General features: G+C 36.4%; 2 protein-coding genes across 3 annotated transcripts; one reads left to right on the top strand and one right to left on the bottom strand.

Annotated features, from left to right (window-relative positions):
- Positions 1-692: 692 nt before the first annotated feature.
- ascc2 (activating signal cointegrator 1 complex subunit 2) lies at positions 693-11,826 on the top strand. The gene is made up of 19 exons (XM_082170238.1): positions 693-793; positions 1,451-1,576; positions 1,704-1,862; positions 2,022-2,195; positions 2,756-2,885; positions 3,013-3,080; positions 3,170-3,271; positions 3,380-3,492; positions 3,609-3,680; positions 3,870-3,974; positions 4,066-4,134; positions 4,831-4,905; positions 5,426-5,651; positions 5,766-5,962; positions 6,362-6,481; positions 6,747-6,983; positions 7,256-7,334; positions 7,571-7,665; positions 8,827-11,826. Exons 2-19 carry the CDS (start codon positions 1,490-1,492, stop codon positions 8,996-8,998), a joined length of 2,280 nt encoding a protein of 759 aa, XP_082026364.1. The 5' UTR covers positions 693-793; positions 1,451-1,489; the 3' UTR covers positions 8,999-11,826.
- On the bottom strand, positions 11,375-16,717 carry rnf215 (ring finger protein 215). Of its 2 annotated transcripts, XM_082170363.1 has the most exons (10): positions 16,342-16,717; positions 15,113-15,262; positions 14,961-15,032; positions 14,774-14,859; positions 14,635-14,689; positions 14,431-14,535; positions 13,596-13,712; positions 12,144-12,293; positions 11,928-12,030; positions 11,375-11,825 (listed from the first exon to the last, which is right to left on the bottom strand). In XM_082170363.1, the coding sequence occupies exons 1-10, from the start codon at positions 16,543-16,545 to the stop codon at positions 11,812-11,814; spliced, it is 1,056 nt and encodes a 351-aa protein (XP_082026489.1). In that variant the 5' UTR covers positions 16,546-16,717; the 3' UTR covers positions 11,375-11,811. The 2 variants fall into 2 exon arrangements, with proteins under 2 accessions (XP_082026489.1, XP_082026490.1); XM_082170364.1 differs by lacking the exon at positions 14,431-14,535.
- Positions 16,718-17,541: the final 824 nt, after the last annotated feature.

Genomic DNA, 17,541 nt, shown 5'->3' with positions numbered 1-17,541 from the left:
GGGAAAAACTGTCTTCAATGACAAGCAAAGATTGAACTTAATTTCATCCATCAGTTAAGTAGGCCTAAGTGCAGTGTAAATGATCTGTTGAGAAACGGATGAGTGGAAAAACAATCATGAATAAAAAAAAAACAAAAAAAAAACATCCATCTATTTATCTATCTGTTTGTCTGTCTGTGTTCCAACCCCATTCAGACTCTCAGTCAACCCAGGGACCCTAAAGAACTAGATTATTTTAGGAACACAATGGCATAGTTTAACAAACAGGGCTTAGATTAAGACAGGATTAGGCTTTAGTTCAATTAGGATATTTAAGTAGCTTTTATAAACATGCCTTAGACAAAACAACAACATTGGTCTGCATCTTGAGACAAAACAATGGCAGTGACATATTTTAAGATATGCCAGTGCAAGTTACTTTGTTTTAACAGCTCAAACATGAATTTTAGTCTGAGACTAGGTCTAGGCTTCATCATTGTCTGGGGATAAACTTTCATTAAGATTAGAACATTAACTAATATTTGCCTACACCATACATTAGGCTACTTAACAGATACTTAGGTATACATTTAGATTTGAATGAATAGAAATGTCATGAAAATATAGGTTATATGGGGTTCATCGATCCACTAGTTAAACGTCGCTCTACGGCGATTCAAGAACAGTTTATTTTTTATTTTAAAAGACTTTTATTTTGGAATCTCTTCAACACGAGTAGAGGAGACCGGATATCCACGCTGATGGAGCTGATGCCTTGAGCTGTTAAACATCTGTTGAAAGATTCAGTCAAGAGGTGACATTTTTATCACTTGGTTTTTAATTTGAATTATTTTCATACTGTGCTGTTTAAATGAACGAAGCTATTTGTTATTTAAACGCAAGAAATCTAACTTTTTTTCTTAGTTTCGCTCTGATTTGTGGTTGTCTGGCTCATTTTTAGTAAGTCAACAAAAGTGTGACGTTAATGTCTATCTTTTACTGCTACTAAAATCATTTGCAGCTAATGAAAACTGCTGTTGTTTGGTCGTGTTGTCTTTAGTAAATATACCGAGCTCACTAACACGGGCAGCATTAGCCAGCTCGCTAATACTATAACGTTAGCCATCTAGTCATCTCATAATTAAACAACTGCATGTCTAAAATGAAATTACAAAAACTAAAATTAAATGTTACTCTTCTTTTGACAATCTATACAGTGGCAAAATATGTTTATGGTGTTGTCAACCGTCTCACTGGTGTTGGATCTCTGACAAATTAGCCTGTCAACCATCTATAGACAGTAAACCAGTCAATCAAAATAATAACTCTAAATTCTTAGGCCAGATGATTAAGGCTTATGTGCATAAACCAGCACTAATAATCTTTTAAACCACCATTTAACTCTAGGCAAATCATTTACAGTTCAGACAAAGTAAACGAGCACTTGTCTTTGTACTGTATGTTTTATCAGGAGGTACACCCATTGGCTATTTTCTTCAGGGCAGGTGAAATGGCCTGTGCAAAAGTGCCTTTAGATGAACTGCATGTGACTCAGCCCTTTGGACCACAAGGCAAAGAACGCACTCTACCAGCACTGGTGAGTGAATATATCACTTTACATTTATGTCCTTCGTAATTAACTAGAGTAGACTTGACCCAACACTACAGTCCAGTTCTTCTATGAACAATTTGAATGATGATGCCACCTGAATCTCTCCCACAAGCACCCTGATCGTAAAGAAGAGAGATGTTTCTTAACCTTTAAGCCCCCACCTGAGGATGGCACACCTGCATTAGTGGAGGAGTTCCTGGAACATGCTCAGTTCATCTCAGAGGATCTGGAGTGGCTGCTGGCTTTACCCCACGACAAGTTCTGGTGTCAGGTCGGAATCTCTAAAATACAAGTTGTACAAGTCAAAATGTTAGTAATGAAGGTTTTGGTACAGCCCAATACAATAATAATATTGTTGTTTTTGGACACTTACATTATTTAGCCAGGTAGCTGTCAATAGTGTTTCTTTTTTTATTCTTTCTCCCTTTAGGTGGTATTTGATGAGTCATTACAGAGGTGCTTGGACTCTTATCTGAGGCACGCTCCCCGCAGTTTAGACCCGTCTGGTATCTCGTCCAGTCCAGCTGTAGCCGACATGCAGAGGAACGTTCATCGCTCTGTGTTCATGGTTTTCCTCAGGATGGCTACGCACAAAGAGTCTAAGGTGAACATAAACTGTTTTATTACATAAATTATATTGCACAACTAACTATATTATTTAATTGTTGTACTGTGTGGTTTTGGGCAGGCAATAAATCCTAGATGCATAAAAATAAAACTGTAATGTGAAATTGTTTTCTACAATATATTTTAAAGTGTAATTCATTCCTGCGGTGGTAAAGCTGAATTTTCAGCATCATTACTCCAAGTATTCAGTATCACATGATCCTTCTGAAATCATTCTAATATGCTGATTTGGTTCTCAAGAAATGTTTCTTATTATTATTATTAATATAAATGATGAAATCGGTTGTGCTGTTTAATATTTTTGTGGAAATAGTAAAAAAAAAAATTATGAAGGACTCTTTGTTGAATAGAAAGTTCAAAAGAACAGCATTTATTTTTATTTATTTTTGTAACATTATAAAAGTATTTTACTTTCAATGAAAAATAAAACATCTTACTGACCCCAAACTCTTAAACAGTAATGTAAATGTGTACTGTAATATATTTGGCATTCAGTGGGATTCAAAATTGAAAATATTGTTTTATTTTCATCCTCAGGAGAACTTCATTACCCCTGCAGTGTTTGCAGAGATTATTTACAACAACTACTTATTTGACATTCCCAAAATTCTGGATCTGTGTGTGCTGTTTGGGAAAGGAAATTCCCAACTGGTACATAAAATGATCGGTACTAGTAATCTTATTGTACATATTTATAATTAGAAAAATGCATGAACTCACCTGATTTTTTTTTTTACCACTCATACTTGTTTCAATGTGTAAAACAAAAAAATCCCAATTTCCCCCTTTTCCAGAGAACATTTTTACTCAGCAGCCCAGTTATTATGGAGACCTAGATGAGACTGTACCTTCAATCATCCAGGTATTTCATGTGACACAATAAACATTTCTAAATGCTTTGATTTGTCAGGGTCTGCTGAACTTCCTAAAATGTGCGCATGTATATTCTAGGTGTTTGACTCAATATTACAGAAGTGTGGTATTCAGTCAGGGGATCAACCCCTCAAACTGAATGCAAACAGATGTCTAACTGCCATGACCATGCCAGAGGAGGTAACCAAAACACATCTTTCTTAAACGTTTTCACAAATACTGACTCAACCTTTAATTCAAAGAAATAATATGCTTATATTTAAATATTATTATGTTTATGTCTCATAGGATCTTGCAGACTTGGTGTTGTACATGTGTGATACCTGCACTACTGTCCACTCTTTCCTGGACATCTTCCCTGAGGCTTGTTCTACCTTCAAACAACACAACTTTCTTAACAGGTGTCACAACTACATCCACATAATGACTCTAACTATAATTCAGTGTCCTCAAAGGCAGAAATTCATTCCGGATATTTCTGATACAAAAATAATAAACAGAGCATCTCTAAATGTAGATTATCGTCATTCTATGAGACGGTAGTTCCAGACCTGGAAAAGGCAGTGAAGAAGAGGAATTTCAATAAAAGGTAAGAATGGCAAACTTGACTGATGTGTTATCTTACAAACCTAGACTCTCTTTTGTAAACTCGTGTGTATCTTATAATATAACTCTGCTCTTGCCTCAGCTGCTGACATGGCATTCAAATCTGTACTACTACTACTACTACTCTTGTGAATTTGTAAAGATAAGTTAAAAAAGTTGCAATCTGTCTCAGTTTACAGGAGAACATGTGGAGACAAGTATCTCATTCCAGAAAGAAAATGGTGGAGATTGCTCACCTGCTGCTCCAACACTCGTGTTTACAGCCCATACTGGAGGGGTGAGGGAAAAAATACATGCTTTTAAACCTCATTAGATTAGGCAAACACAAGAATGAATACCAAATATCCTTGATCCTATCATTTTCACAGCTCTGAAAACGTGGCATCCTTTGTAGAAGATCTTCTACAGAACTTCACAGCTTTCCTTCAAGAGAAAAGGTAAATTATATAGAAATTTCTCACCAAGTGTATGGTTTAGGGGTGTAACAGTTCAAATTATTCACGGTTCGGTTTGTATCACAGTTTCAGGGTCACGGTTTCGGTGCGGTGTGTTTTGTAGGGGGAAAAATTACTTATAAAAAAAAAAAAAACTAATCTAACTACAAGCAACAGCACAAATAAATACAATAGAGCAAAGACACAAATATATAGCTTTTTTGGTAGATTTAACTATAGTTTTCAGATACAGAAATTGAATAAAGTAATCAAATGTAAAATAACATTGCATATTTTACTGTATAAATTAAATATGAATCATTAAAGTTACAAAAGCTATTCAATCAAGAGCAGTGAGTGATTTATTTGTCTTTTGTTGGTTGATTAACACTAAAAAGACAGCAGGAATATTAGGCTGTTGTCACTTTAAGACATAATGCACTGATACTGTACACATGCATTGTCTTACTCGACTGTTTATTCACTGAACTCTGTCTGTTTTATTTGTTGTTAATTTCAACAAACCATATTATATATGCGTCGTCAGATTTGAGATTGAGATTAAGTGGGTGGAGAACGGTACGGTTCGATTTTCTTCTGAGAACTGTTACACCCCTGTGGTTTTATATGTAATCTATCATAGCCGACAACTAATTTCAAATGCATTCTCATTGCACTGTTTGTCTCTTTATCTTTCAGATTTCTGGCAGATTATGATGAACAGTTCCCTATAGTGGATGACATCAGTCTCCTTCAGCAGGCCTTCCCTCTTCTGTATCCTTTACTATGGCCACTGTATAGAACATATGGTCACTGATTTTGAAAGTAACAAAAGGTAAAGCATTCTGGCATCTTTCAGGCTTCTGCTTGACAGAAGACGACCTCAATGATTCCAGAAATAACCTGTCCCAATTTCTAATTGTTTTCCTACACCCTTGATTAAATATTGATGCACTGATACCATAGCTAGTGCTCATTTCCTCCAATACTTACCATGTATATACAATGTTCACTTCATTAACGTTGCCATGCAAAGAAACACTGGCAGCAGAAGCAGATTGTTAAATGTCAGAGAGATTATTGCAGCATAAACAATGTCTATGCCATCAGTTCAGTGCCAGTTTAACCTGTTGTGCAAGTAAAGAGAGAACCACAAAGCACATTCTGCCTGACTCGCCTTTAAATCTTGTCTTTACTTTTTTCTGTCACAGAGAATCAGAATAATACATATTTCCCTACTTTTTTAAACTCCTTTCTATGATTTTCTGCTATTCTCCTTGATCTTCCCACTCAGAGACGACACCAGGACATCTTACCTGTTGCAGGGTGTAGAGTCCGCCTGGGAGTTTGTGGGGAAAAAGAGAAGCTTCCCCTCTGCAATCTCATCAGCCAATCAAAGTGCAGGAGCTAAGAGCAAGACTGGCAGAGATTTAGAAGCTTCCCAGCAGGAAGGAGCAGGAGTCAGAGAGGAGTTGAGAGGAGCGGAAGCTATGACTGACACTCCTCGTATGGGCGACAACGTGAGTTCATTAGCTGCTAAAAAATTCTACAACATTGTTGAAAATACATTTTTAGCACCAACTGGTGAAATAAAAAGCTTTTTTTTTTCTATCTTTTTTTTCTGGGGCCTATAGGGGGCAGTGTGCACATTGAGTGCTGGAGAACTGGAGTCTCTGCTGACCCATATCCGAGAGCTGCTTCCAGACTTGGGAGATGGATTCATACTGGCATGTTTGGAGGAGTACGGCTACAGTTCGGAACTTGTCATAAACAACATCCTGGAAGATAAACTGTCACCGTCTCTTGACAAACTGGACAGGGCAATGGCCAGGTAAAGTCCAACTGAAGTGTCTTGCATAAAAAAATAGTAACCCTTACAGTAAGGTCACATTAGTTAATGCATTAAATAACAATGAGCAATACATTTGTTGCAGTATTAATTCATTTTTTGTTAACGTTAGTTAATAAAAAAATTAAAAACTGTTCATTGTTAATTCACATTAGCTTAGGTCCATTAAATAATTTATAAATTTTGATTTTAATAATGTTTTGATAAATGTTGAAATTAGCATTAACTAAGCTCAATAAGAAGTGCTTTTCATTGTTAGTTCTTGTTGACTAATGTAGTTAACTAATGTAACTTATTGTAAAGGGTTACCCAAGGATTTATGGTTCAGCTAAGGAGGTCCACTTCATTGTTATTTATTGGCTCTGTAATGTTGCCTTGTAGGCCTGTGAAGAAGGAGCTTCCCCCAGTTTTGAGCACAAGATCAAATGTGTTTAACGATGACGAGTTTGACGTGTTCAACCGTGACCGATTGGACATGAGTCGCATATGGAAAGGCCGGAGGTAGGTTCTGAGAACCCATGTTGAAACTTAAAATTCTGTAACAATTGTTGCCACTTCATGAAACATTATCCCATCCTGCCCTGCAGTTACTCTGTGATTTTTTTTTTTAGTCTGTTTAATCAAACTATCCAATAAAAAATAGTCTTTGACAAGTACAGTGTAAACTGAAATCAGAGTAGGCATAAAGTGAACTTATGAAATATTCAGCTAAAGCTGTAAAAGCTGGTTTGTGTCAGCTAGAAATTAAAATCTCTGCGTATTTCAGACAGGGGGAGAGTGTACGTGCCACACTCGATGACAAGCAGCACATAGAAGAGCAGAGAGAGAGATATCAAGCCTACCAGACAGTGGTGGATGAGATTCCCATAACGAATGAGCCCTCTGGAGACCGTGATGATGCTTTCGGCTTGGATGATTATGACGACGAATATGACGACACGTATGATATCAACCAAATAGGAGCAAATGATCTGGATGAAGAAGATGAACTGTTGAACCGCAGGTATGAGCTGTGGACAGTGTACATAACAATCCTTTTCCACTTCCTGCTTGCATTTACCATTGTAGATATTGAGAGGAATGCATCCCTCTCCAATGTTCAGATTCAAAGGTTTTCAAACAGAAAAACTCATCTCTGCTCTGAGTATAATTATTATTAGTCATATATGTTGTTCAAGTCATACAAAAACATGTTGGCCAAATTGTGCAGCCCTAACTTATATTGGAATTTTTTTTATTTACATTTAAGTTAACATCTATGTATTCACCCTTTAGGCCGTTTACTATCCCACAAGTTCTAAGAACAGTCAAAAAGGCTCAGGTGGAAGAAGACGAGGGGGAAGAAGAGGACACGGTTTGAATTAATTATTTTCTCAAATTTTATATTCATTGTCTTTAAATTGTCCTTTACACAGGTTTTTTGATGTGTGTGATAGATCATATGGTGCTTTCAGTACTTGACTTTTTTTTTCTTTTCTTTTTTTCTGTTAAATGGAAGTAGACTGATTAGTCATACATTAAAATTCCAGGCTCCTACATAATGCACATATCCATTTTTACAATGATCTTGTCCTATGCCATTTTGATCAGAATGACGCTGTGAAGAAGGATTACTTCGTCCAGGACCCAGCAGTCCTCAGAGAGAGAGCCGAGGCCAGGAGAGCTGCCATGCAAAGCAGGAAAGGGTAAGTTTGACAACGGACTGGCCACGTCCACACAGCAACGGAATACGGTTGTCAGTCCTGTATTTAAATCCTTAATATGGTTACGTTCACACACAGTTTAATTACGGGAGTGACAGCCGCATCCTATTACTGAACTCACACCCGCATTCCCGGAAACATGGATCAGTCAGTCATTAAAGCTACAATATGTAATTTTTCCGTCGCTAACCTCTTACAATAACAAAGGCGTAGGTTGATGACGTGGATGATAAGCGGAATTATGGAACTTGTCATCATGCCGAAGGATCTAATAATGTTTATGGATGAGTGATGTTTGATGGAAGTTATGGATGAGGAAACATTGATGTTTTTAACATGATTGTGGTATGAAGCAGGGCGCGATTGCTAATGAGAGACATATCAGCGCCACACGCGAGTCCCGCGGATATAAAGGAATAAGGACATTTCATTCTGCAAGTGCTGAATTAATACTCACACAGGTCAGTTTATTAGACGAATGAAACTTGTGAGGTAACACAGCGCAGTTGCACTTGGTCTACACTATCACACTAAACTGCATTTGAGTGTGTTGAAAGTCATAATGTTATTCTATGTTAGTTTGTCTGTATGAGACTAGCAGTAAGCCAGATCAACATTAGAATAACATACTGATCATATTCTAACATTTCATCATGTTGAGCTATATAACATTGATTAGTTTTATGTACATTTGCGCATCTCTGTCAAGTCGAAATTAGTCGTGGACGTCGAGCTCTCAGCATCTCGAAAATGGCACGCTTATATTGATCCTCTTTTAGTTCTCCTTTTGTCCCAAAGTCTGCTTGCCATGGTCCATAATGTTTGAATGACACAACAACAGTGTGAGCGTGCCGCTAGACGTAACGCAGTTGTCCATGTCCATGGTTACTATGGCAGTATGAGCGGAAACCAGGGATAACGCGGATATTACGTCATTGACAAGGCGACAAGTGAATAGGGACGAGCCATTATTTAAAATTGGAATTTCTCTGAAATTAAAAAAATCTTTGGGAACTTTTGGGATATTGTAAGTATACAACTGCAGGAAATATATCACTCTGTGCAAGTGATTTTGGGATATTTTATTACAAAATTCTTACATAATGTACCTTTAATTTAATTTAATTTGTTTTTTCCTAATAGCTACAGACCGCCACCGGCAAGTCATGTTGTAGGTGGTCCAAGAGGGCGAGGACAGGCGCAGGAGACCGTTTTGGACCGTCGTAAAAAGGAGGCGAACAAGAGCAGAGGAGCCAATCACAGTCGCAGAACGATGGCTGACAGGAAGAGGAACAAGGGCATGATCCCTTCTTAAGACTTTTGAGTCAAGAACAGAACATTACACAGTTCTTGGAGAACTGAAAAAGCAGAATGAAGTACCTGAGGTTAATTGTAGCTCTTGTTGGCACATGGAGATGACACTCTGGTCTATTACATAGGCCTATTATTTCTTTCAGATTGAAAATTAGTTCTTGATGAGTTTATTTTCTGAATTATAAATCAATATAAAAACAGGCTGATTTGGAGTTTGAAGTGCTTAGTAAAATGCACAGGGATGTGTGTCTATAAAGGGATCAAGATAATCATATTTAATGTTTTTGATAGTGACAGTCACCACTATGCCAAGAAAATAAAATGTTGTAAGGCAAAGGAGCCATTTCTTTTGCCCAGTAACACACAAGTTTATTGAACAGAGGAGAGGTACAAACAGTTATTGCACTGTCAAGTAAAATTCAACAAATAAATAAAGGAACATCAGGTTCGAGAACGTTGCATCTAAAATAAATTGCTACAAAAGACGCAGTACATTACACTATTAAAGCAAAAATGGAGCTCAAAAGATCCTGTTCCAGTTCTCTAAAGGTTCAGAAAGTGATTAAGACTTGACAGTCCTTTGAGAAACCTTCCCACTTAAGGTTGTACAGACTGGCTGCAAAGTCCGATTTCAAACACATGAATGAGACTGTGCCAAAGGCTGTGAGCGTTCGTCCCTCTGGAAGAGAGTGATGTCCTTTTTCTTACATAGACTTTGAACAGGCAATGTTCTCTTGCCATGTAGAGCAGCATATTTCTACTTGCTAAGATAAATTCAAAGCATTTTGTAACAGAAAGCATATTTAAGAATGCTTTTGAAATAAAACGTAAACCATAGGAAGATAAAACATGAATAAATACTGTTCTTATTAAGACTGTGTCTCTTTGTTGTTCCTCTTGTGTAAGTGTTTTTTTTTAGAATATTTTAAGTAATGGTTGTTTACCTGTCTAGCAGATGCCCTCCTGAGATAGTGTGATAGCTGGGATGGGGAAAATTCCTCAGATTTGGCATAAGTATAGATTGTGATTTAATGATTGGCTGCCTTGAGATTCCTTATTCCTATGTCCTATCTTTAAGTACATTTACATGCGCAGATATAATTGAACTACAGTCTGTCCAAGTATACGTGACAATGCATACTCAAATATTAAAAGGATTAAATACACGTCTTTCGAGGGATGTGCAAACTTGTGCAAACATGCTGAATGAAGCTGAGCTATAATTGCCTTTTTATTTGATAAAAAATACAAAACCATAATATTGTAAAAAATGATTACAATATTGAAAAAAAAAGTTGTTTTATATATATATATATATATATAATTTTTTTTCCTATAATGGCAAGAATTACTTTAGTCTTCTGTATCACATGATCCTTCAGAAATCAATGTTGAAACCAGTTTTGATGCTAAATATTTTTTCAGTAAACAGATTCTTTTTTTTAAGGATTCTTTGATGAATTGAAAGTTGAAAAGAACTATCTTTTGGAACATTATAAATGTTTTACTGTCACTTTTGATCAATATAATGCATCCTTGCTGAATAAAAGTATTGATTTCTTTCAATAACAACAACAAAAACCTTTCGAAAGGTAATGTAGGTTTGTTAGTCTAAAAAAGCAAAAACATGACTGGCATTTCAGTCAGACTAAAGCATTTACATTACATTTAAAAAGACAATTTGAAACTCTAAAACTGAACATCTAAAATGCATGTAAATGTACTTAATAGTCCCTTATAAATCATCTTTAAAAGTGACACTAACAGAGAAAGTCGCTCTGTGCAGCAAGGCGGCACAGGGCATCCTTGCAGCTCTTTGTATGGAATACAGATACTCCTTTCATGTATCTTTCATTTTACTGGGTAGTTTAGAGTAACAGAATTGATTAACATGCCCCATTTCCACTGAATTGGTGCTAGTGCTGGAGCTGGGGGTTTAGCTGTCAAAGCCAAACAATGGCACTACAATGGTACTACATTATGGAGCCCCATACTTGATATGCACTGAGAAAAAAACAAGATTACATGGTCATGTATTAAGTATTCGTTCCCACAACAATTTTTTCCCCATTGTTTTAGGTAATTATTAGGCAAATCATAAAATGTTGTAAATCGTTACCACAGTATACAGATTTATTCCCTCATTTTAGTATTTAGTTAAATCACGGCCACAATTTAACTAAAACATGGGAATGAATTAATAAAACGTGGCCGCGATATCTTTTTTTTTTTTCTGCATGTAATGTATGAGCCTCCGACCTGCATTATGTCTCTGCTTACAATTCTAAACAGAAACATTTTATATGGTCTCAAAAGATGTCAAGACCACAACTTCTAGGTTAGGACCAGCTTCAGGCAAGAACTGGGGGGGGGGGGGGGGAGGGGGGGGAGGGTGGAACAAGACTAGCCCTGGTATCATGTCATATGATTTCTCCATAATTTGAAGAGATCTGAATCATTACTTTTGTTTTTTGCTGTGCACATGACTTCACAATCTGTGTATCTGTAAACTGCTGAGCCGGTTCAACAAATGTAACTTGAGTACTCAACTGTGCGCAAAAGAACTGATCCCGTGTACAAGAACCTACCTTCAAGGAACTTCTCAAGTGGTCTGACCAAAGATCAGGAACTAGTCCTGACTCTTGGGGTCTCTTGAAAGAACTCAAGGTATATAGTCTTTGGAAAGCTCAAAGATCATTACCATGGAGGAATCCTGACCTTACAGTACAGAGGAGGGATTTAGTTGCCATGAAAAGTCTGAATCAGTCAATCCAATTCCACTATTTCCTAGTCCAGAATCCATCCTGGTCCAGTTCAATAAAAATTACCTGGGAGGAAGAGAATTGGAACAGGAAGAGGTCAGATCAAATACAGTTTGCATGGAGCAAAAATATATAGATAGATGAGCAAGTAATATTTGTTTTTCTCACCAAAAACGCCACGTTTGCAGAGAGGGCATGTCTGCTGGAGGAGTAGCCAGGGATCCACACAATCTCTGTGGAACTCATGGAGGCACGGTAACACCCTCAAACACTAAAACACACCCAAATAGAGCAGAGATCAAATATCTGATAGACTGTCTCTCTTTATAAAAGAATAATGATTCTACAGAGCAAAAGCATAAGGATGGGCAGAATATCTGTCACCTGGTTGTTGTTGTATTGCTCCAGACAAACTGCACAACTGTCCGTCTCCACCGGCTGAGTTTGTGTTTGGTCACACCTCACTTTGGGCTGCCGGTATGTCCTCGTCTTCAGTGCTGATAATCTCTTTAAAATGTCTTGCTTAATGTTTGACTATAAGACAAACAGTATATTTTATTATTATTATAAACCGTGTACAGTGTATAGACTACTGTTAAAAAGTTTGGGGTTAATTTTGGTAAGATACTTTTTTATGATTTAAAAAAAAAAGTCTCTTATGCTCACCAAGGCTGCATTTATTGATTAAAATATAGTAAAAGTGTAATATTTTGAAATATTATTACAATTTAAAATAACTTGATATCATTTTAATATTTTATGTAAGTGTGATGGCAAAGCTGAATCATCTAAATCATTCTAATATGCTGATTTGGTGCTCAAGAAACATTTCTAATTATTATCAAGGTTGAAAACAATGGTGCTAATCATTTTTGTGGAAACCATAATCAACATTTGTCAGGGTTCTTTGATAAATGGAAAGTAAAATAAAAAAGCATTTTTTTTTAATCGAAATCTATTGTAACATTATATTATTGTAAAAATGTCTTTACTGTAACTTTTGACCAAATTAATGCATCCTTGCTGAATCAAATTATTTAATTCTAGGAAGAAATCTTGCTGACCCCACACTTTTGAATGGAAGAATAATTTTCCCTCTCAGCCTCTACTTAACGCTGCTTCATCTTAACAGTTAGTAACATTGGGCTCGGTTTCACAGACTAGGCTTAGATTAAGCCAGGCATAGATTAAGCCAGGTTTAGGCCTTCAATTAAGACATTTAAGTAGCTTTTATAAACATTATTAGTGTAAGTGCAAGTTACTTTCAATTAAGACAGCTCAAACATGCATTTTAGTCTGGGACTAGGCTTAAAGCTACACTGTGTAGGATTTATTTTCGTCCATCTAGCGGTGAAATTGTTTATGACTACCAACTGAATATTACTTCCAGCCCCTCCCATTCCGAGGGCGTTTTAACTCCTACGGTGGCCGTATTATTTCAAATCTGGCGGCAGTCGTGAGTAATCTCCCCCTCGCATTCGTCATGGTGCCACTGAGTGTAAAAACGCGAAAGGCAAAGCTTGAATTTCCAGATATGTCCATCTTTGGCTAATGTATTTTCAAGATCGAGGCGAAACATGGCTGCCGGCATTCGAGTGACTCGCTCGTATGTATTCTAAATGGCACATTCTACGCTTACGAGAATACTTGATTAGTTGGTAGAAGTAATTACACATTAATGAGCACATATCATTTTGAAAGAACAAAGTGTTTTTTTGCTAAGAATCAACTTAAAAAAATTACACAGTGTAGCTTTAAGCCTTGTCTGTGAAACTGGGCATTAGGTTTTAAATCAAAATCTTTCTAACTTCAGAATGTCACAAAAACAGCATTCACCTCTAAATCATCATTAAACTGGTTGTCCTGGTACTGCCAGCGTGCTTGAACTATGACCCCTGTGGAGAGGACAAGGGCCACCAGAACGACAGTGTTCCAAAGCTGCTGGAGATATTTCTAGGCAGATGGACAAAAAGAAAGATAAAAGAAGAGAATTGCTCCTTTCTGACCAATAAAGGTGACATGAAGTATTAAGAAACATAAGATTATATACATGACAGCGCTGAAACCTTTTGAGCTGTAAGTAGAGCTGCACAATTCTGGATAAATTGAGAATCACAATTTTTTTTTTTTTTTTAAATAGAAATCACGATTCTGAACAGAACTAAACAAAATAGCATGTCATTTACAAGAGGTTATGACAAAATGTTAATTGCTGTAGTCTATTTAAAAATGTTTAATTGATTTGAATCAATGACAAATACATTTTGACAATCATTTCTTGCCCTTTACTGGTAACAGTGTAATTGATACAATCTTTATTTGATGGGTCAGGTTACTTTCAAAGAGTAATTTATTCTATTTTGTTCTATAAACTTATATCCCAGTACTGCTGTGATAATTTTGAATTATAATTTTTGAAGCTGTTTCAAACCTATACTTGACAACTCTGCTCTCTCTGGGTCAGCAGCAGCACTAAAGCAGATTTGAATGCTTGCTGTGATCTTACTTGTCAAAGGTTTAATAGACGTAGCAGAATCGTTGTCATTTAGGAATAAGATTGCATGGGTGTATGAATTGAAATCGTGATCTTTTAACAATTAATCATGCAGCTCTAGCTGTAAAGCTATGATAGTACCCTGGACGATATGAGATGTCTTAATAACACTCATACCTGGACCTGAGAGTTGGTCTCTCCAGTGCAGATGACCCCCTGCCATTCCCCGTACAACCCTCCTCTTGAACGGCCACAGCTGGACCACAGGGTCAAGGTGGCCCCCTTTGACACCGCATATAGAAATATCACACGCCTACACTAATGAATCATAACAAGCATGAAACTATGCAGCACATGAGCTTATTATCAGTAAAATCTTACCAGGCTATCCTGTAGAAAAGTCTTATAAGTGATTTTGGCTGTTGCATGAAGGCCCCTAATAAAAAAAAATAAAAAAAATAAAAAATCCAGTATATTGTTTATTCCGAAGAATACTGATAATTGAATGACTGAAGATTACCTGAGGAGTGCTCCAATGAGCTTAGTGACATTTTCTGATGTCTGAATGACAATGATTGGCTTTGAGAGGACCTGAGAGAGATCCATCTGTAGAAGAACAGTTTTTTTGTTGTTGTTTTTTCATACTTATCTAATAACCATTATCCCATCAAATAAAAGTTTATGGATCAGAACAGCAAAGCCCTCACCTCTCTGACGGTATTCTGGTTTAAAGCCAGTATGATCAAAGCCGACGCACCAAAAACAAGAGCACGCTTCATCTACAGAGGAGACAGCTGTCAGTTTGATCAGTATTACCTTGTCATCATGCTTCAGTCTTCACAATGACAGTTTTGAATACCTTATTGACCACAGAGGCAGCAAATGACTCATGGTTGCTGTTGCTGGAAACTGTGCCTTCCTCCATCTGGACAGGAACCACTCCAATCCACGGGTTCTGATCCTTCCCATCACTGCTTTCACTGTTGCTTTCAAGAGCTTCATCTTTTATCTGCATAAACAAAAAGAAGCATGTCACTGATGTTTAAGACAATGGACAAAGCATGTCCCACAAACTTTACTTATGATTAGTTTAAAAAAAAGCAACATCTGCACTTTAATCAAAAAATCAATTGAAGATGATGATCACTAGAATGTCTTTTTATTTTATTTATTTTTATATTAAGAAAATTATATATAATTTTAAGCAGTTGTGCTTATATTTTCCCAATTTATTTATTCATAGAAGTGAATGCTAATATTGTCAATATTTGCAATATTTAACATATTATTAATAAAACTTTGTTTTTACATTTACATTTAAAAAATGTTTTCTGTTTGTCATTTTAAAGTTTTTTTCTTGAACATTTTAAGGATATACTGACTCCATATTGGTTAAATTAACCGTATGTTTAATTTATGTATTATTACGTATAATAATACATAAATTAAACATACAGCTAATACAACCAATATGGTGTCATACTATTAATATACCAATGTGCTGACACAGCAGGAGAGAAAAGTGTTAAGCAAATACAATAAATAATGCATGTTTTATTTTAAAGACAGAAAGCAAGAAACTGCACATTCAAAACAGTGAAATTAAATTAAATGGTAGTGTATATAATTTTAGCAGTTTAGCAAAATTGGGGGTGGTGGTAGCGCAATGGATAAGACACATGCCTTTGGTGTGAGAGACCCGGGTTCGAATCCACTGTGAGAGACACCAATGTGTCCCTGAGCAAGACACTTAACCCCTAGTTGCTCCAGAGGCGTGCGACCTCTGACATATATAGCAATTGTAAGTCGCTTTGTATAAAAGCGTCAGCTAAATGAATAAATGTAAATGTAAATGTAAAATACAAAACAGTTGTTATTCTATTTTCTCAATTAAGTAATTTATATAACTTAATGCTATATTGGCATTTTTTGTCATATCTAATATAATATTTATGTTAATATTTATAATATTTGACCAATATATAATCACAGTGCTGACCCAACACACGAGAAAAGTGTTACAGCCATGGCAAGAAACACATTCAGAATAGTGCAAATAATTTCCAATATCAAGCACGGATAACTTACTAATATGAGGTCTCCTTTGAGCTCATGTTTCTTTTTGCTGTGGTTTTCCACGGGGTCGTTCTCCAGACTCCCCTTGACCACCTCACCCTGAAAAACATCCTGGTGCTCTTCCAGAAACACCTCTACAAATGCTACCTGTTCGCTAGAAACTAGCGGGCAAAGCCACAACGAGCACAGCACAGAAAGGCAAGCGAATGCGCCCATGGCTCCCTGTCAGTTGATGTTATATGTCATAGTAAGTCATAGACTGAAAGTTAGAGCCATACTGACAGGACAGGCTCCGCTCTGTCACCTCCTCCTGATGTAAATAAATCATTTGAGTGGAGTGGAGTTCTTCTTCTACGGTTCCCTATTTCCTGCTTGCACTTGTGAAAGAGAAACTAGCTAGAACGGCATATGTTGGTGGTAAATGTATTAAGTCCGCGAGGGGGCGCTGTGGGGTCCAATCATTCATCATGACGCATCAAGCTCCGCCCACTTCGCGTTCCCCGTTTTGTAACCGCATTCTTTGTATTTCTATTTCTATTTCTGTACTTCATATCTTCGCCTCAGCCGTTATGAAAAGATGTGTGCTCGCCACCCAGTGGTTAACTGTATTTTTTTTTTGTGCTTTATCATGAGCTATATGATAATTTACGCTCATAATAGTTACATTAGAAATTACATGACATTTTACTGTCCTCAAAGAAAATGTCAATCCTTGTTTTCTACCTACTTGTCAATTCTTTCTTTCTTTCTTTCTTTCTTTCTTTCTTTCTTTCTATCTATCTATCTATCTATCTATCTATCTATCTATCTATCTATCTATCTATCTATCTATCTATCTATCTAAATATATATATATATATATCCTAACTACATTTTTGTCAAGAAACATAAAGTAGTTTTAATCAACTGTGCTATATTATGAACTGTGAACTGCAGAAACGTCAAATTGTAACAATGGGGATAGATAGATAGATAGATAGATAGATAGATAGATAGATAGATAGATAGATAGATAGATAGATAGAATTTTGTGAAGTGAAATCCCTTTGAACACAAATTCTATTTTCTCTCTCTGTTACTGAGGTATACTTATATAATGTGTTACTGCTATTATTACTAGCTAATTTAGATGCTTGTGTTTATGTTTTTTCTCCTTTGTAAATCTTTTTTTTAATGACGGCTTCTGCTTAATGAATGAATGAATGTAAATAA

The sequence above is a fragment of the Leuciscus leuciscus genome (assembly GCF_965113295.1).
Source record: "Leuciscus leuciscus genome assembly, chromosome: 5".
Taxonomy (NCBI): domain Eukaryota; kingdom Metazoa; phylum Chordata; class Actinopteri; order Cypriniformes; family Leuciscidae; genus Leuciscus; species Leuciscus leuciscus.
The sequence above is the reverse complement of the archived record's forward strand: the minus strand, read 5'-3'. Positions and strand labels throughout refer to the sequence as shown.